The sequence below is a fragment of the Taeniopygia guttata genome, chromosome 34 (assembly GCF_048771995.1).
Source record: "Taeniopygia guttata chromosome 34, bTaeGut7.mat, whole genome shotgun sequence".
Lineage (NCBI taxonomy): Eukaryota > Metazoa > Chordata > Aves > Passeriformes > Estrildidae > Taeniopygia > Taeniopygia guttata.
This window is the reverse complement of record NC_133059.1, coordinates 2,947,164-2,966,831: the sequence shown is the minus strand read 5'-3', so window position 1 is coordinate 2,966,831 and position 19,668 is coordinate 2,947,164. Positions and strand designations below refer to the sequence as shown.

The following is a 19,668-nucleotide window of genomic DNA, read 5'->3' as shown; positions in this document are numbered from 1 at the left end:
ATACCGGGATGAACTGGGATGAACTGGGATGAACTGGGAGGGCTCTCCAGGTGTGCCCCCAGCCCCAAAACGTCTCTCAGGGGCTCGGGGGGACCCCAAATCCGGCAGGTCCGGGATGGGACAAACTGGGATATACTGGGATGGGATGGACTGGGATGAACTGGGATGAACTGGGATGGACTGGGATGGACTGGGATGAACTGGGATGGACTGGGCCATACTGGGATGAACTGGTCTGAACTGGGAGGGCTCTCCAGGTGCACCCCCAGCCCCAAAACGTCTCTCAGGGGCTCGGGGGGACCCCAAATGTGGCAGGTCCGGGATGGGACAAACTGGGATATACTGGGATGGGATGGACTGGGATGGACTGGGATGAACTGGGATGAACTGGGATGGACTGGGCCATACTGGTCTGAACTGGGAGGGCTCCCCCAGCCCAGCAGGCGCTGCCCGAGGCTCGGGGGGACCCCAAATCCGGCAGGTCCGGGAGGGGCCAAACTGGGATATACTGGGATGGGATGGACTGGGATGGACTGGGATGGACTGGGATGAACTGGGATGAACTGGGCCATACTGGGATGAACTGGTCTGAACTGGGAGGGCTCCCACAGCCCATCAGGCGCCTTCCAAGGCTCGGGGGGACCCCAAATTGGGCAGGTCCGGGATGGGACAAACTGGGATATACTGGGATGGGATGGACTGGGATTGAACTGGGATGAACTGGGATGGACTGGGATGAACTGGGATGAACTGGGATGAACTGGGAGGGTCCCCCAGCCCAGCAGGTGCTGTCCAAGGCTCGGGGGGACCCCAAATTTGGCAGGTCCAGGATGGGACAAACTGGGATATACTGGGATGGGATGGACTGGGATGGAACTGGGATGAACTGGGATGAACTGGGATGAACTGGGCCATACTGGGATGAACTGGGATGAACTGGGAGGGTCCCCCAGCCCCAAAACGTCTCTCAGGGGCTCGGGGGGACCCCAAATTGGGCAGGTCCGGGATGGGACAAACTGGGATATACTGGGATGGGATGGACTGGGATTGAACTGGGATGGACTGGGATGAACTGGGCCATACTGGGCCAAACTGGGATGAACTGGGATGAACTGGGAGGGCTCCCCCAGCCCATCGGGCGCTGTCTGAGGCTCGGGGGGACCCCAAATCCGGCAGGTCCGGGATGGGACAAACTGGGATATACTGGGATGGGATGGACTGGGATGAACTGGGATGAACTGGGATGGACTGGGATGAACTGGGATGAACTGGGATGAACTGGGCCAAACTGGGATGAACTGGGATGAACTGGGAGGGTCCCCCAGCCCATCGGGCGCTGTCCGAGGCTCGGGGGGACCCCAAATCCGTCAGGTCCGGGATGGGACAAACTGGGATATACTGGGATGGGATGGACTGGGATTGAACTGGGATGAACTGGGCCATACTGGGATGAACTGGGATGAACTGGGAGGGTCCCCCAGCCCATTGGGCGCTGTCTGAGGCTCGGGGGGACCCCAAATGCGGCAGGTCTGGGATGGGACAAACTGGGATATACTGGGATGGGATGGACTGGGATGGACTGGGATGAACTGGGATGAACTGGGCCAAACTGGGCCAAACTGGGATGAACTGGGATGAACTGGTTTGAACTGGGAGGGTCCCCCAGCCCAGCAGGCGCTGTCCGAGGCGCGGGGTCCGTGTTTTCGGCTGCTGAATGAGGGGGGGACCTGTGCACTGCCCACCCTGAGGAACATCACCCGACAGGTGAGGGGGATTTGGGGGATTTGGGGGGGATTTGGGGGGGATTTGGGGGGGATTTGGGGGGATTTGGGGGATTTTGGGGGGATTTGGGGGGGATTTGGGGGGGATTTGGGGGGGTTTGGGGGGATTTTGGGGGGGATTTGGGGAGGATTTGGGGGGATTTGGGGGGTTTGGGGGGGATTTGGGGGGGGTTTGGGGGGATTTGGGGGGGATTTGGGGGATTTGGGGGATTTGGGGGGATTTGGGGGGATTTTGGGGGGATTTTTGGGGGGGATTTGGGGGATTTGGGGGGATTTTGGGGGGATTTTTGGGGGGGATTTGGGGAATTTGGGGGGATTTGGGGGATTTTGGGGGGATTTGGGGGGATTTGGGGGGGATTTGGGGGATTTGGGGGGTTTAAGGGGGATTTGGGGGGGATTTGGGGGGGATTTGGGGGGAATTTGGGGGGATTTGGGGGGATTTGGGGGGATTTGGGGGGATTTCGGGGGGATTTTTGGGGGATTTTTGGGGGATTTGGGGGGGATTTGAGGGGATTTGGGGGGATTTGGGGGATTTTTGGGGGGATTTGGGGGGGATTTGGGGGGGGTTTGGGGGGATTTTGGGGGGATTTTGGGGGGGATTTGGGGGGATTTGGGGGGATTTGGGGAATTTTGGGGGGATTTTGGGGGGATTTGGGGGGATTTTGGGGGGATTTTGGGGGATTTGGGGGATTTTGGGGGGATTTTGGGGGGATTTGGGGGGATTTGGGGGGATTTGGGGGGGATTGGGGGGATTTGGGGGGATTTTTGGGGTTTTTTTGGGCGGATTTTTTGGGGGATTTGGGGGGGAGATTTGGGGGGGATTTTGGGGAGATTTTTGGGGGGATTTTTTTGAGGTTTTTTTGCGGGGGGGTTGGGGGATTTTTGGGGGGGTTTTGGGTGGTTTTTAGGGCGGTTTTTGGGGGCATTTTTGGTGGGTTTTGGGGGCATTTTTGGGGGGGTCCCGGGGGTTTTTGGGGGGATTTTTGGGTGGGAGTTTTGGGGAGGAGTTTTGGGGGGGGATTTGGGGGGGTTTTGGGGGATTTTTGGGGGATTTTTGGGAGGATTTTTGGGGGAGTTTCGGGGGATTTTTGGGTGTTTTTGGTGGGGATTTTTATGGGGATTTTTGGGGTTTTTTGGGGGGATTGTTGGGGGGTTTTTGGGAGGATTTTTACGGGGTTTTTTAGGGGTTTTTGTGGGGATTTTTTGGGGGGATTTTTGGGTGGTTTTTGGGGGGATTTTTTGGGTGATTTTTTTGGGGGGATTTTTGGGGGGATTTTTGGGGCAATTTTGGGGGTTTTGGGGGGTTTTTGGGGGTATTTTTAGGGTTTTTTTGGGGAGATTTTCGGGGGATTTTTGGGGGGTTTTGGGAGGATTTTGGGGGGGATTTTTGGAGGGGTCGCGGGGATTTTTGGGGGATTTTTAGGGGGATTATTGGGGCAGTTTTGGGGGGATTTTTGGGCAGATTTTGGGGGTATTTTTGGGCAGTTTTTGGGGGAGTTTTAGGGGATGTTTGGGGGATTTTTGGGGGGGGTTGGGGGGTTTTCGGGGTTTTTTGGGGGGATTTTCGGGCGGTTTTTAGGGGGATTTTTAGTGTTTTTTGGGGGATTTTTGGGGGGATTTTTGGGGCAATTTTTTGGGATATTTGGGGGGAGTTTTGGGGGGTTTTTAGAGGAGTTCTGGGGGATTTTTGGGGCAATTTTGGGAGGATTTTTGGGGGGATTTTTGGGGACTTTTTTGGGATTTTTGGGAAGTTTTTTGGGGGATTTTTGGGGGCATTTTTGGGAGATTTTTGGGGAGATTTTTGGGGACTTTTTTGGGGATTTTGGGGGTTTTTTTGGGGGATTTTTTCGGGTTTTTTGGGGGGATTTTTGGGGGGATTTTCGGCACCATCCCCCCCCCCCAATCCAGGTTTGCTGCTGCAGCCGCGTGGGCAAAGCCTGGGGGGGCTCCTGCCTCCTGTGCCCCCCCTTCGGATCCGGTGAGACCCCCCCCAAATTAGGGAGACCCCTCCCCAAAATCGGGGAGACCCCCCCCCAAAATCTGGGGAAAAAAAATCCGCATTCTGGGGAGGCCAAAAAACCACCAAAATTCCCCCAAAAATGCGGCGGATTTGGAGTTTCTGCCCCCCCCCCACGATGGAATTTTGGAGTTTCTGAGACCCCTCCCCAAAATTCCAAATTTTTGGGACCACCCCCAAAATGGGGGGGAGAAAATTCGGTGTCCGGGGAGCCCAAAAAACTCCGGAATTTCCCCCAAAAAAAGCCAAAAAAAAACAGAATTGGGGGGGGGGGGGGGGGGGAAATGGGTCTGGGGGTGTCCAAAGGGTTCGGGAGGGGCTCAAGAATTTGGGGAGGGGTCCCAAAAAATTGGGGAGGGATTCAGGAATTTGGGGAGGGTCCAGAAATTTGGGGAGGGGTCCCAAAAGTTTGGGGAGACTTCATCAATTTGGGGAGGGGTCCAGGGGTCCTGGAATTTGGGGAGGGGTCCCAAAAAATTGGGGAGGGGTCCTGGAATTTGGGAAGAATCCAGAAATTTGGGGAGGGGTCCCAAAAATTGGGGAGGGGGTCTAAAAAAATTTGGGAGGTTCCATAAATTTGGGGAGGGGTCCTGGAATATGGGGAGGGGTCCCAAAAATTGGGGAGGGGTCCCAAAAAATTGGGGAGGGATTCAGGAATTTGGGGAGGGGTCCCGAAAATTGGGGAGGGGTCCAGAAATTTGGGGAGGGGTCCCAAAAATTTGGGGAGGGGTCCCAAACCGTGGTGGCGCCATCCCATCAATTTTTGGGGCGAAACCCCCGAATTTTGGGGACGGGAACCCCGAACCCGGGGGGGGATCCCCCAAATTTTGGGGTGTCCCCTCCCCCCCACCCAAAGCGAAGCCCCCAGACCCAATTCCCGCCGCCCCCTCCCCAAATTCCAGAGGGGTTCCGGGAGCTCTGCCCGGCCGGGCCCGGATATCGTTACTCGGCCTCGGACCTGCGGCTCGGAGCCCAAATCCCCCCGAGGGGGGTCCCCCAAAACCCCCCGACCCCCGGTGAGCGCCCCAAAATTAACACCCCGACAGGAAGACCCCTCCCCAAAAAAAATCCGCTCCGAAAAATGCCAAAAAAACCCCAAAAAAACCCAAAAAAAACCAAAAAAACCCCAAAAAACAGCCCCAAAAAACCACAAATTCCCCCCCAAAAAACCACAAATTCCCCCCCTAAAAAACCCCAAATCCCCCCGCGGGGGGTCCCCCAAAACCCCCCGACCCCCGGTGAGCGCCCCAAAATTAACAGCCCGACACGGAGACCCCCACCCAAAAAAAAAATCCCCCCAAAAATCCCCAAAAAACAGCCCCAAAATCCCCCCAAAAATCCCAAAAAACAGCCCCAAAATCCCCCCCAAAAAATCCCAAAAAACAGCCCCAAAATCCCCCAAAACCCCCAAATTCCCCCAAAAATTCCTCCTAACCCCAGAAAAAGAACCAAAAAACCCCAAACCCCCCAAAACTCCCTAAAATCCCCCAAAATTCCTCCAAAATCCCCCAAGATCCGCCCAAATCCCCCCAAATTCCCCCAAAAACCCCCCCAAATCCCCCCAAATCCCCCCAAAATCCCCCCAAACCCCCCCAAAACTCCCTCAAACCTCCCCCAAAACCCCCCAAAACCCCCAAAATTCCCCCAAATCCCCCAAATCCCCCCAAATCCCCCCCAAATCCCCCCCAATTCCCCCCAAATCCCCCCCAAAATCCCCCCAAATCCCCCCCAAACCCCCCCAAATTTAACCCCTGACCCCCCAAATTTTCTCTCCCCCCCCCCAGCCCCGGAGCCCCCCCAAACCGGGACCCCCCCCCCGCCCCCCCCCGGGCCGGAGGTGATCGTGGTGCCCCGACCGAGCCCCGAATTTGGGGGGGCCCCGCCCACCCTGCCCCCCCCGGAGCCAGGTGAGGATTTTGGGGGGATTTGGGGGGATTTGGGGGGATTTGGGGAGAGTTTGGGGGGGATTTTGGAGGGTTTGGGGGGGATTTGGGGGGGTTTGGGGGGGATTTGGGGGGATTTGGGGGGTTTGGGGGGGATTTGGGGGGATTTGGGGGGGAATTGGGGGGGATTTGGGGGGGATTTGGGGGGATTTGGGGGGATTTGGGGAGAGTTTGGGGGGGATTTTGGAGGGTTTGGGGGGGATTTGGGGGGGTTTGGGGGGGATTTGGGGGGATTTGGGGGGATTTGGGGGGATTTGGGGGGTCTGGGGGGATTTGGGGGGGATTTGGGGGGATTTGGAGAAGTTTGGGGGGGATTTGGGGGAGTTTGGGGGGATTTGGTGGAATTTGGGGAGGTCCTGGTGGGTTTGGGGGAATTTTGGGGGGGATTTGGGGAGATCTGGGGAGAGTTTGGGGGGATTTGGGGGAAATTTGGGGGGAATTTGGGGGGAGTTTGGGAGGGATTTGGGGGAAGTTTTGGGGGGATTTTGGAGCGATTTTGGGGGGGATTTGGGGCGATTTTGGGGGGATTTTGGGGGGATTTAGGGGGGATTTGGGGGGGAGTTTGGGGGGAGTTGGGGGGAGTTGGGGGAGATTTTGGGGGGGTTTCGGGGGTTTTGGAGGGGGATTTGGGGGTGACTTGGGGGGATTGGGGTGATCTGGGCGGGATTTGGGGGAATTTGGGGGGGATTTGGGGGGATTTTGGGGGGGATTTGGGGGGATTTGGTAACCCTGATCCCCATCCCCAAATCCCCTAAAATCCCATAAAAACCTCCTAAAAATCCCCCCAAAATCCCCCCAAAACCCCATTAAATCCCCTAAAAATCCGCCAAAACCCCATAAAATCCCAAAAATCCCCCAAAATTCCCCAAAATCCCCCCAAATTCCGCAGTATCCCCGTGCCAGTGCGACCCTTATCCTGATCCCCAAATCCCCTGAAAATCTCCCAAAATCCCCCCAAACCCCATAAAATCCCCTAAAATCCCCCCAAACCCCCAAAAATCCCCCAAAAATCCCCCAAAATCCCCAAAAATCCCCAAAAATCCCCAAATTCCGCAGTGTCCCCGTGCCAGCGCGACCCGTCCGTGTGCGGCCCCGGGCGCTGCGTGCCCCGGGGGGGAGGGGGCTACACCTGCGTGTGCCGGGGGGGCTTCTGGCTGAGCCCCCAGGGCACCCACTGCGTGGGTCAGTGGGGAGGGGGCGTGGGAGGGGGTCCCGGGTGGGTTTTGGGGGTCCTGGGTGGGATTTGGGGGGATTTTGGGGGGATTTGGGGGGGGGTCCTGGGTGGGATTTGGGGGGGATTTTGGGGGATTTTGGGGGGATTTGGGGGGATTTGGGGGGTTTGGGGGAGATTTAGGGGGGTTTGGGGGGATTTAGGGGGGATTTGGGGGGTCCTGGATGCAATTTGGAGGGGATTGGGGGAGGAATTGGGGGGGTTTGGGGGGGATTTCGGGGGGATTTGGGGGGGATTTGGGGAGGAATTGGGGGGGTTTGGGGGGGATTTGGGGGGGATTTGGGGGGCTTTGGGGGGGATTTGGGTGGGTTTTGGGGGGATTTGGGGGGATTTGGGGGGATTTGGGGGGGATTTGGGGGGATTTGGGGAGATTTAGGGGGGATTTGGGGGGTCCTGGGTGGGATTTGGGGGGATTTGGGGGGATTTGGGGGCTTCTGGCTGAGCCCCCAGGGCACCCACTGCGTGGGTCAGTGGGGAGGGGGATTTGGGGGGTCCTGGGTGGGGTTTGGGGGGGATTTGGGGGGATTTTGGGGGAATTTGAGGAGGAATTGGGGGGGATTTGGGGGGGATTTTGGGGGTCCTGGGTGTGTTTTGGGAGGATTTGGGGGGGTATTTGGGGGAGGTTTGGGGGATGTTGGGGTGGATTTGGGGGGGATTTGGGGGGGGTTTGGGGGGGTTTGGGGGGAGTTTTGGGAAGATTTGGGGGGGATTTGGGGGGGTTTGGGGGGGTTTGGGGGGAGTTTTGGGAAGATTTGGGGGGGATTTGGGGGGGTTTGGGGGGGGTTGGGGGGGATTTGAGGGGTCCTGGATGGGATTTGGGGGGATTTGGGGGGGATTTGGGGGGGACTTAGGGGGAGATTTGGGGGGATTTGGGGGGATTTGGGGGGATTTGGGGGAATTTGGGGGGGTTTTGGGGGGCTTCTGGCTGAGCCCCCAGGGCACCCACTGCGTGGGTCAGTGGGGAGGGGGATTTGGGGGGTCCTGGGGGGGATTTGGGGGGATTTGGGTGGGATTTGGGGGGGATTTGGGGGAGTTTTCGGGGGCCCTGGGGGAGTTTTGGGTGGTAATGGGGCAGTTTTGGGGGGGATTTGGGGGGATTTAGGAGGATTTGGGGGGATTTGGGGGGGATTTGGGGGGGATTTGGGGGGGTTTTGGGGGGTTTGGGGGGGGTTTGGGGGGGTTTTGGGAGAGTCTTGGGGGGAGTTTTGGGGGAATTTGGGGGGTTTAGGTGGGTCCTGGGGGGATTTGGGGGGGATTTGGGGGGATTTGGGGGGATTTGGGGGGATTTGGGGGGATTTGAGGGAGTTTTGGAGGGGTTTGGGGGGATTTGGGCGGGATTTGGGGGGGATTTGGGGGGGATTTGGGGGAGTTTTCAGGGGGTTTGGAGGTGATTTGGGGGGGATTTGGGGGGATTTGTGGGAATTTGGGGGGTTTTGGGGGAATTTGGGGTGGAATTGGGTGGGTTTTGGGGGGGATTTGGGGGGATTTGGGGGGATTTGGGGGGGATTTGGGGGATCCTGGGGGGGTCCTGGGGGGGATTTGGGGGGTTTTGGGGGATTTGGGGGGTCCTGGGGGGAATTTGGGGGGTCTCGGGGAGAATTTGGGTGGAGTTTTGGGGGTCCTGGGGGAGTTTTGGGGGGGTTTGGGGGGGGTTTGGGGGGGGTTTGGGGGGGTTTTGGGAGAGTCTTGGGGGGAGTTTTGGGGGAATTTGGGGGGTTTAGGTGGGTCCTGGGGGGAGTTTGGGGGGGATTTGGGGGGGATTGGGGGGGATTTGGGGAGGATTTGGGGGGATTTGGGGAGGATTTGGGGGGCTTCTGGCTGAGCCCCCAGGGCACCCACTGCGTGGGTCAGTGGGGAGGGGGCGTGGGAGGGGTCCTGGGTGGGGTTTGGGGGGGTTTGGGGGGATTTGGGGGGATTTGGGGGGATTTGGGGGGGTTTTGGAGGGTTTTGGGGGGATGTGGGCGGGGTCCTGGGGAGATTTTTGTGGATTTTAGGGGGATTTAGGGGGATTTAGGGGGGTCCTGGGGGAGTTTTGAGGGTTTTTGGGGAGGTTTTGGGGGGATTTGGGGGGGATTTGGGGGGATTCGGGGGAGTTTTGGGGGGATTTGGGGGGATTTGGGGGGATTTGGGGGGATTTGGGGGGTCCTGGGTGGGATTTGGGGGGATTTGAGGGGATTTGGGGGGATTTGGGGGGCTTCTGGCTGAGCCCCCAGGGCACCCACTGCGTGGGTCAGTGGGGAGGGGGATTTTGGGGGGATTTGGGGGGGATTTGGGGGGATTTGGGGGGGATTTATGGGGATTTGGGAGGATTTGGGGGGATTTGGGGGGGATTTGGGGGCGTTTTGGGGGAATTTGGGGAGGCTTGGAGGGTCCTGGGGGTGCTTTTGGGGGTCCTGGGGGGGATTTGGGGGGGATTTGGGGGGTTTGGGGGGGATTTGGGGGGATTTGGGGGGATTTGGGGGGGTTTGGGGGGATTTGGGGGGGTTTGGGGGGGTTTTGGGGGGCTTCTGGCTGAGCCCCCAGGGCACCCACTGCGTGGGTCAGTGGGGAGGGGGCGTGGGGGGGTCCTGGGTGGGATTTGGGGGGATTTGGGGGGATTTTGGGGGGTCGTGGGTGGGGTTTGGGGGGGATTTGGGGGGATTTGGGGGGATTTGAGGGGACTTGGGGGGTCCTGGATGGGGTTTGAGGGGGTTTGGGGGGTCCTGGATGGAGTTTGGGGGGGATTTGGAGGGGTTTGGGGGAGTTATGGGGGGATTTGGGGGGGATTTGGGGGGGTTTGGGGGGAGTTTGGGGGATTTTGGGGGGGATTTATGGGGATTTGGGGGGGTTATGGGGGGATTTGGGGGGATTTGGGGGGTCCTGGATGGGGTTTGAGGGGGTTTTGGGGGTCCTGGATGGAGTTTGGGGGGGATTTGGGGGGGATTTGGGGGGATTTGGGGGGGTTTGGGGGGATTTGGGGGGGTTTTGGGGAGTTTTGGGGGGATTTGGGGAGGATTTGGGGGGGATTTGGGGGGTCCTGGATGGGGTTTGAGGGGGTTTTGGGGGCATTAGGGGAGGAATTGGGGGGGATTTGGGGGGATTTGGGGGGGGTTTGGGGGGGGGTTGGGAGAGTCTTGGGGGGAGTTTTGGGGGAATTTGGGGGGTTTAGGTGGGTCCTGGGGGGAGTTTGGGGGGGATTTGGGGGGCTTTGGGGGGATTTGGGGGGATTTAGGGGGGATTTGGGGGGGATTTGGGGGGATTTGGGGGAGGTTTGGGGGGGATTTGGGGGAATTTTGGGGGGTCCTGGGTGGGATTTGGGGGGAATTTGGGGGGATTTGGGGGGATTTGGGGGGATTTGGGGAAGATTTGCGTGGGATTTGGGTCGATTTTCGGGGGATTTGGGGGAGTTTTGGGGGAGATTTGGGGCAGATTTGGGGGGGATTTGGGGCAGATTTGGGGGGGATTTGGGGGGATTTGGGAGGATTTGAGGGGGTCCTGGGTTGGATTTTGGGGAGTTTTGGGGGTCCTGGGGGAGTTTTGGGGGTGTTTTGGGGGAGATTTGGGGGGGTCTGGGTGGGATTTGGGGGGGATTTGGGGGGATTTGGGGGGGTCCTGGGGAGATTTTGGGGGGTTTTGGGGGGGTTTGGGGGGGATGTAGGGGAGGATTGTGGGGGGATTTGGGGGGGTCCTGGGGAGATTTTGGGGGGTTTTGGGGGGGTTTGGGGGGGATGTAGGGGAGGATTGTGGGGGGATTTGGGGGGGTTTTGGGGGGATTTGGGGGAGTTTTGGGGGAGTTTTGGGGAGGAATTTGGGTGAATTTGGGGGGATTTTGGGGGGATTTGGGGGAATTTGGGCGAAGTTTTGGGAGGATTTGGGTGGGATTTTGGGGAGATTTCTGGGGGATTTGGAGCAGATTTGGGGCGGATTTGGAGCAGATTTGGGGGGGATTTTGGGGGGATTTGGGGGAGTTTTGGTGTCCCCCTCACCTGTGCCCGTTACCTGTGCCCACCTGTGCCCGTTACCTGTGCCCACCTGTGCCCGTTACCTGAGCCCACCTGTGCCCGCAGACATCGACGAGTGCCGCCAGGTGCCCCCGCCCTGCGCCCCCGGGCGCTGCCAGAACGCCGTGGGCACCTTCCGCTGCCTCTGTGGGGCCGGGCACCGCCCCACGGCCGCGGGCACCGCCTGCCGAGGTGAGACCCACACCTGGGCACACCTGGGGGCACCTGGGCACACCTGGGTACATGTAAAACCACACCTGGGCACACCTGGGCACGCCTGGGCACACCTGGGCACACCTGGGCACATGTAAAACCACACCTGGGCACACCTGGGCACACACCTGGGCACCTTCCGCTGCCTCTGTGGGGCCGGGCACCGCCCCACGGCCGCGGGCACCGCCTGCCGAGGTGAGCCCCACACCTGGGCACACCTGGGCACATGTAAAACCACACCTGGGCACACCTGGGCACACCTGGGCACACCTGGGCACACACCTGGGCACACACCTGGGCACCTTCCGCTGCCTCTGTGGGGCCGGGCACCGCCCCACGGCCGCGGGCACCGCCTGCCGAGGTGAGACCCACACCTGGGCACACCTGGGCACACCTGGGCACACCTGGGGGCACACCTGGGCACACACCTGGGGGCACCTCAAACCACACCTGGGCACACCTGGGCACACCTGGACCCCATAACTCCTCTGGCCACCACCCTTGGGTGTCCCCAATGTCCCCCCAGATGTCCTCAAGGTCTCGGGGTCACCACCCCATGGTGTGACCATGACCTGTGGTCACTTTGTTATGGGGTCACCATGACTTGGGGGTCTTGGGGACCCCATAACTCCTCTGGCCACCACCCTTGGGTGACCCCAATGTCCCCCTGGTGACCCCAATGTCCCCCCAGATGTCCCCAAGGTCTCGGGGTCACCACCCCACGGTGTGACCATGACTTGTGGTCACTCCGTTATGGGGTCACCATGACTTGGGGGTCTTGGGGACCCCATAACTCCTCTGGCCACCACCCTTGGGTGCCCCCAATGTCCCCCCAGATGTCCCCCAGATGTCCCCAAGGTCTCGGGGTCACCACCCCATGGCGTGACCATGACCTGTGGTCACTTTGTTATGGGGTCACCATGACTTGGGGGTCTCGGAGACCCCATAACTCCTCTGGCCACCACCCTTGGGTGTCCCCAATGTCCCCTTGGGTGCCCCCAATGTCCCCCCAGATGTCCCCAAGGTCTCGGGGTCACCACCCCACAGTGTGACCATGACCTGTGGTCACTTTGTTATGGGGTCACCATGACTTGGGGGTCCTGGAGACCCCATAACTCCTCTGGTCACCACCCTTGGGTGCCCCCAATGTCCCCCCAGATGTCCCCAAGGTCTCTGGGTCACCACCCCATGGTGTGACCATGACTTGGGGTCACTTTGTTATGGGGTCACCATGACTTGGGGGTCTTGGGGACCCCATAACTGCTCTGGCCACCACCCTTGGGTGCCCCCAATGTCCCCCCAGATGTCCTCAAGGTCTCGGGGTCACCACCCCACAGGATGACCATGACCTGTGGTCACTCCATTATGGGGTCACCATGACTTGGGGGTCTTGGGGACCCCATAACTCCTCTGTCCACCACCCTTGGGTGTCCCCAATGCCCCCCTGGGTGACCTCCTGGTGGCCCCCCAGATGTCCTCAAGGTCTCGGGGTCACCACCCCACGGCGTGACCATGACCTGTGGTCACTTTGTTATGGGGTCACCATGACTTGGGGGTCCTGGGGACCCCATAACTGCTCTGACCACCACCCTTGGGTGTCCCCAATGTCCCCCCAGATGTCCCCAAGGTCTCGGGGTCACCACCCCACAGGATGACCATGACTTGTGGTCACTCCGTTATGGGGTCACCATGACTTGGGGGTCCTGGGGACCCCATAACTCCTCTGGCCACCACCCTTGGGTGTCCCCAATGTCCCCCTGGTGACCCCAATGTCCTCCCAGATGTCCCCAAGGTCTCGGGGTCACCACCCCACGGCGTGACCATGACCTGTGGTCACTTTGTTATGGGGTCACCACGACTTGGGGGTCCTGGAGACCCCATAACTCCTCTGGCCACCACCCTTGGGTGCCCCCAATGTCCCCTGGGTGACCCCAATGTCCCCCAGATGTCCCCAAGGTCTCGGGGTCACCACCCCACAGGATGACCATGACTTGTGGTCACTTTGTTATGGGGTCACCATGACTTGGGGGTCTTGGGGACCCCATAACTGCTGTGGCCACCACCCTTGGGTGCCCCCAATGTCCCCTGGGTGACCCCAATGTCCCCCCAGATGTCCCCAAGGTCTCGGGGTCACCACCCCACAGCGTGACCATGACCTGTGGTCACTTTGTTATGGGGTCACCATGACTTGGGGGTCTTGGTGACCCCATAACTCCTCTGGCCACCACCCTTGGGTGTCCCCAATGTCCCCCCAGATGTCCCCAAGGTCTCGGGGTCACCACCCCACGGCGTGACCATGACCTGTGGTCACTTTGTTATGGGGTCACCATGACTTGGGGGTCCTGGAGACCCCATAACTCCTCTGGCCACCACCCTTGGGTGTCCCCAATGTCCCCCTGGTGACCCCAATGTCCCCCCAGGTGTCCCCAAGGTCTCGGGGTCACCACCCCACAGGATGACCATGACCTGTGGTCACTTTGTTATGGGGTCACCATGACTTGGGGGTCTTGGAGACCCCATAACTCCTCTGGCCACCACCCTTGGGTGACCCCAATGTCCCCCCAGATGTCCCCAAGGTCTCGGGGTCACCACCCCATGGTGTGACCATGACTTGGGGTCACTTTGTTATGGGGTCACCATGACTTGGGGGTCTCGGAGACCCCATAACTCCTCTGGCCACCACCCTTGGGTGCCCCCAGTGTCCCCCAGATGTCCCCAAGGTCTCGGGGTCACCACCCCACAGGATGACCATGACTTGGGGTCACTTTGTTATGGGGTCACCATGACTTGGGGGTCTTGGGGACCCCATAACTCCTCTGGCCACCACCCTTGGGTGTCCCCAATGTCCCCCCAGATGTCCTCAAGGTTATGGGGTCACCACCCCACGGCGTGACCATGACCTGTGGTCACTTTGTTATGGGGTCACCATGACTTGGGGGTCTCAGAGACCCCATAACTCCTCTGGCCACCACCCTTGGGTGTCCCCAATGTCCCCTTGGGTGACCCCAATGTCCCCCCAGATGTCCCCAAGGTCTCGGGGTCACCACCCCACGGCGTGACCATGACTTGTGGTCACTCCGTTATGGGGTCACCATGACTTGGGGGTCTTGGGGACCCCATAACTGCTCTGGCCACCACCCTTGGGTGTCCCCAATGTCCCCTTGGTGAGCCCAATGTCCCCCTGGGTGACCCCAATGTCCCCCCAGATGTCCCCAAGATCTCGGGGCCACCACCCCACGGCGTGACCATGACCTGTGGTCACTTTGTTATGGGGTCACCATGACTTGGGGGTCTTGGTGACCCCATAACTCCTCTGGCCACCACCCTTGGGTGTCCCCAATGTCCCCTGGGTGACCTCCTGGTGGCCCCACAGATGTCAACGAGTGTCTGGAGGGTGACCGGTGTTTCCCTCGCGGTGAATGTGTCAACACCGACGGGTCCTTCCGCTGCCTCTGCGCCGACGGTTACGCCGCCACCGCCGACGGCACCGCCTGCGCCGGTGGGTGACACGTGGGGACGGTGGTGGCACCTCGGGGGGGTGGTGGCACCTTCGGGTGGTGGTGGCACCTTGGGGTGGTGGTGGTGGTGGTGGTGGGTTTTGGGGTTTGTGTCTCCAGTTTTGGTGTCGCCAGGGTTGTTCTGGTGCTGGTGTCGTTGTCCTGGTCACAGTGTCACCATTCCAGTTCTGGTGTCACCATCCCAGTCCCGGTGTCACCGTCCCAGTCCCGGTGTCACTGTGGTCATCCCAGTCACAGTGTCACCGTCCCAGTCCCGGTGTCACCATGGTCATCCCAGTCCTGGTGTCACCGGGGTTGTCCCAGTTCTGTTGTCACTGTCCCAGTCCCGGTGTCACCGTCCCAGTCCCGGTGTCACCATTCCAGTCCCGGTGTCACCATGGTCATCCCAGTCCCGGTGTCACCATGGTCATCCCAGTCCTGGTGTCACCAGGGTTGTCCCAGTTCTGGTGTCACTGTCCCAGTCCTGGTGTCACCAGGGTTGTCCCAGTTCTGGTGTCACCATCCCAGTCCCGGTGTCACCATGGTCATTCCAGTCCTGGTGTCACCACGGTTGTCCCAGTTCTGGTGTCACCGTCCCAGTCCCGGTGTCACCGTCCCAGTCCCGGTGTCACTGTGGTCATCCCAGTCACAGTGTCACCGTCCCAGTCCCGGTGTCACCATGGTCATCCCAGTCCTGGTGTCACCAGGGTTGTCCCAGTTCTGGTGTCACCGTCCCAGTCCCGGTGTCACCGTCCCAGTCCCGGTGTCACCATCCCGGTGTCACCAGGGTTGTCCCAGTCCCGGTGTCACCATCCCAGTCCCGATGTCACCATGGTCATTCCAGTCCCGGTGTCATCGTCCCAGTTCCAGTGTCCCCAGGGTTGTCCCAGTGCTGGTGTCACCGTCCCAGTCCCGGTGTCACCGTCCCAGTCCCGGTGTCACCATGGTCATTCCAGTCCTGGTGTCCTCAGGGTTGTCCCAGTCCTGGTGTCACCATGGTCATCTAAGTCCTGGTGTCACCAGGGTTGTCCCAGTTCTGATGTCACTGTCCCAGTCCTGGTGTCACCGTCCCAGTTCTGGTGTCATCATCCCAGTCACGGTGCCACCGTGGTCATTCCAGTCCTGGTGTCACTGTCCTAGTGCTGGTGTCACCATCCCAGTCCTGGTGTCACCATCCCAGACACGGTGTCACCGTCCCAGTCCTGATGTCACCACGGTCATCCCAGTCCTGGTGTCACCATGGTCATCCCAGTTCTGGTGTCACCGTCCCAGTTCCAGTGTCACCATGGTCATCCCAGTTCTGGTGTCACCAGGGTTGTCCCAGTCCTGGTGTCACCAGGGTTGTCCCAGTCCCGGTGTCACCATAGTCATTCCCCAAACCCCAAACCCCAAACCCCAAACCCCAAACCCCAAACCCCAAACCCCAAACCCCAAACCCCAAACCCCAAAACCCAAACCCCAAACCCCAAACCCCAAACCCCAAACCCCAAACCCCAAACCCCAAACCCCAAATCCCAAATCCCAAACCCCAAATCCCAAACCCCAAACCCCAAACCCCAAACCCCGACCCCAAACCCCAAATCCCCCAAACCCCAAACCCCGACCCCAAACCCCAAACCCCAAACCCCAAACCCCAAACCCCAAACCCCAAACCCCAACCCCCAAACCCCAAACCCCAAACCCCAAACCCCAAACCCCAAACCCCAAACCCCAAACCCAAACCCCGACCCCAAACCCCACAGATGTGGACGAGTGCCGTGTCGGGTCCGTCTGTGCCGGCGGCCGCTGCCTCAACACCGACGGCTCCTTCCAGTGCCGGTGCCCGGCCGGGTTCCGCACCGACGACGCGCAGACAGAGTGCCGCGGTGAGGGGATGTGGGGCGGGATTCGGGATGTGGGGTGGGGATTTGGGATGGGATCAATGGGATCCATAGTATGGGATCAATAGGATGGGATCAATGCGATGGGATCAATGGGATCAATGGGATCGATGGGATCGATGGAATCAATGGGATCGATGGGATCGATGGAATCAATGGGATCGATTGGATCGATGGAATCAATGGGATGGGATCAATGAGATCAATGGGATCAGTGGGATGGGATCAATGGAATGGGATCAATGGGATGGGATTAATGGAATGGGATCAGTGGGATGGGATCAATGAGATCAATGGGATCAATGGGATGGGATGGGATCAATGGGATCAGATGGGATCAATGGGATCAATGGGATCAATGGGATCAATGGGATGGGATCAATGGGATGGGATCAATGGGATCGGTGGGATTGATGGGATCAATGTGATCCATGGGATGGGATCCATGGGATGGGATCAATGAGATGGTATTGGGATCAATGGGATGGGATGGGATCAATGGGATCAATGGGATCAATGGGATTAATGGGATCAATGGGATCAATGGGATGGGATCAATGGGATCAATGGAATCAATGGGATGGGATGGAATTAATGGAATGGGATCAGTGGGATGGGATCAATGAGATGGGGTGGGATCAATGGGATCAATGGGATGGGATGGGATCAATGGAATGGGATCAGTGGGATGGGCTCAATGGAATGAGATCAATGGGATGGGATCAATGGGATCAATGAGATCAATGGGATCAATGGGATGGGATGGGATGAGATGGGATGGGATCAATGGGATCAATGTGATGGGATCAATATGATGGGCTCAATGAGATGGGATCAATGAGATCAATGGAATGGGATCAATAGCATGGGATCAATGGGATCAATGGGATCAATGGGATCAATGGGATCAATGGGATCAATGGGATGGGATTCATTGGGTGGGAATTTGGGATGTGGGGCGGGAATTTGGGATATGGGGTGGGAATTTGGGATATGGGGTGGGAATTTGGGATATGGGGTGGGAATTTGGGATATGGGGTGGGAATTTGGGTTCCGCACCGACGACGCGCAGAGCGAGTGTCGGGGTGAGGGATGTGGGACGGGATTTGGGATATGGGGTGGGGATTTGGGATATGGGGTGGGAATTTGGGATGGGATCAATGGTATCAATGGATGGGATCAATGCGATCAATGGGATGGGATCAATGGGATGGGATCAATGGGATCAATGGAATGGGATTCATGAGATGGGATCAATGCAATGGGATCAATGGGATGGGATCAATGAGATGGAATCAATGGGATGGGATCAATGGGATGAGATCAATGGGATAGGATAGGATCAATGGGATCAATGGGATCAATGGGATCAATGGGATGAATGGGATGGGATCAATGGGATCTATGAGATGGGATCCATGGGATGGGATCAATGGGATGGGATCAATGGAATGGGATCAATGGGATCAATGGGATGGGATCAATGAGATGGAATCAATGGGATGGGATCAATGGGATCAATGGGATCAATGGGATGGGATGGGATGGGATGGGATGGGATGGGATGGGATGGGATGGGATGGGATGGGATGGGATGGGATGGGATGGGATGGGATGGGATGGGATGGGATGGGATGGGATGGGATAGGATCAATGGGATCAATGGGATGGGATGGGATTAATGGAATGGGATCAGTGGGATGGGCTCAATGAGATGGGATCAATGGGATGGGATGAGATGGGATGGGATCAATGGGATGGGATGGGATCAATGGGATCAGTGGGATCAATGGGATCAATGGGATGGGATCAATGGGATGGGATCAATGGGATGGGATGGGCTGGGATGGGCTCAATGGGATCAATGAGATCAATGGGATGGGATGGGATGGGTCAATGCAATCCATGGAATCAATGGGATCAATGGGATCAATGGGATGGGATCCATGGGATGGGCTCAATGGGATGGGATTAATGAAATGGGATCGATGGGATGGGATCAATGGGATGGGCTCAATGGGATGGGATCAATGAAATGGGATCAATGGGATGGGATGGGCTGGGATGGGATCAATGGGATCAGGGGGATCAATGGGATGGGCTCAATGGAATGAGATCAATGGGATAGGATAGGATCGATGGGATCAATGGGATCAATGGGATCAATGGGATCAATGGGATGGGCTCAATGGGATGGGATCCATGGGGTGGGAATTTGGGATATGGGGCAGGAACGGGGCCGGGATTCGGGATGTGGGGTGGGAATGGGGCCGGGATTCAGGATGTGGGGCGGGAATTGGGGCCAAGGTTCGGGATGTGGGGCGGGATTTGGGATTTGGGGTGGGAATTTGGGATATGGGGCAGGGATGTGGGATATGGGGTGGGATTCAGGGATATGGGGTGGGAATGTGGGATGAGATCAATCGGATCGATGGGATTGGTGGGATCAATGGGATCAATGGGATCAATGGGATGAATGGGATGTGATCAATGGGATGGGATCAATAGGATAGGATCAATGGAATCAATGGGATGGGATGGGATCCATGGGATGGGATCCATGGGATGGGATCAATAGGATGGGATCAATGGGATGGGATTAATGGAATGGGATCAGTGGGATGGGCTCAATGGGATAGGCTCAATGATATGGGATCAATGGGATGGGATCAATGAGATCAATGGGATCAATGGGATGAATGGGATGTGATCAATGGGATGGGATCAATAGGATAGGATCAATGGAATCAATGGGATGGGATGGGATCCATGGGATGGGATCCATGGGATGGGATCAATAGGATGGGATCAATGGGATGGGATTAATGGAATGGGATCAGTGGGATGGGCTCAATGGGATAGGCTCAATGATATGGGATCAATGGGATGGGATCAATGAGATCAATGGGATCAATGGGATGGGATCAATGGGATCAATGTCCCCATGTGCCCATCCCATGTCCCCGATGTCCCCAGACGTGGACGAGTGCCATGAGTACGGTTCGGGTCTCTGTGGGGCGCAGCGGTGCCGGAACATTCCGGGATCGTATCGCTGCGACCCCGAGTGCCAACCGGGATTCCGGCCCGGAGACGGCGGCGACTGCCTCGGTAACGGATTTGGGATTT

At 58.4% G+C, this 19,668-nt stretch overlaps 1 protein-coding gene across 1 annotated transcript in view; it reads left to right on the top strand.

Moving 5' to 3' along the window:
- LTBP4 (latent transforming growth factor beta binding protein 4) overlaps positions 1-19,668 on the top strand; it is a 92,720-nt gene that overhangs the window by 33,171 nt on the left and 39,881 nt on the right. The window contains exons 7-16 of the mRNA XM_072920882.1: positions 1,667-1,764; positions 3,690-3,759; positions 4,701-4,814; positions 5,583-5,705; positions 6,798-6,923; positions 11,019-11,144; positions 11,458-11,526; positions 14,539-14,664; positions 16,405-16,527; positions 19,519-19,650. Coding sequence (XP_072776983.1) covers positions 1,667-1,764; positions 3,690-3,759; positions 4,701-4,814; positions 5,583-5,705; positions 6,798-6,923; positions 11,019-11,144; positions 11,458-11,526; positions 14,539-14,664; positions 16,405-16,527; positions 19,519-19,650 — 1,107 coding nt within the window. The remainder of the gene's footprint in view (positions 1-1,666; positions 1,765-3,689; positions 3,760-4,700; positions 4,815-5,582; positions 5,706-6,797; positions 6,924-11,018; positions 11,145-11,457; positions 11,527-14,538; positions 14,665-16,404; positions 16,528-19,518; positions 19,651-19,668) is intronic.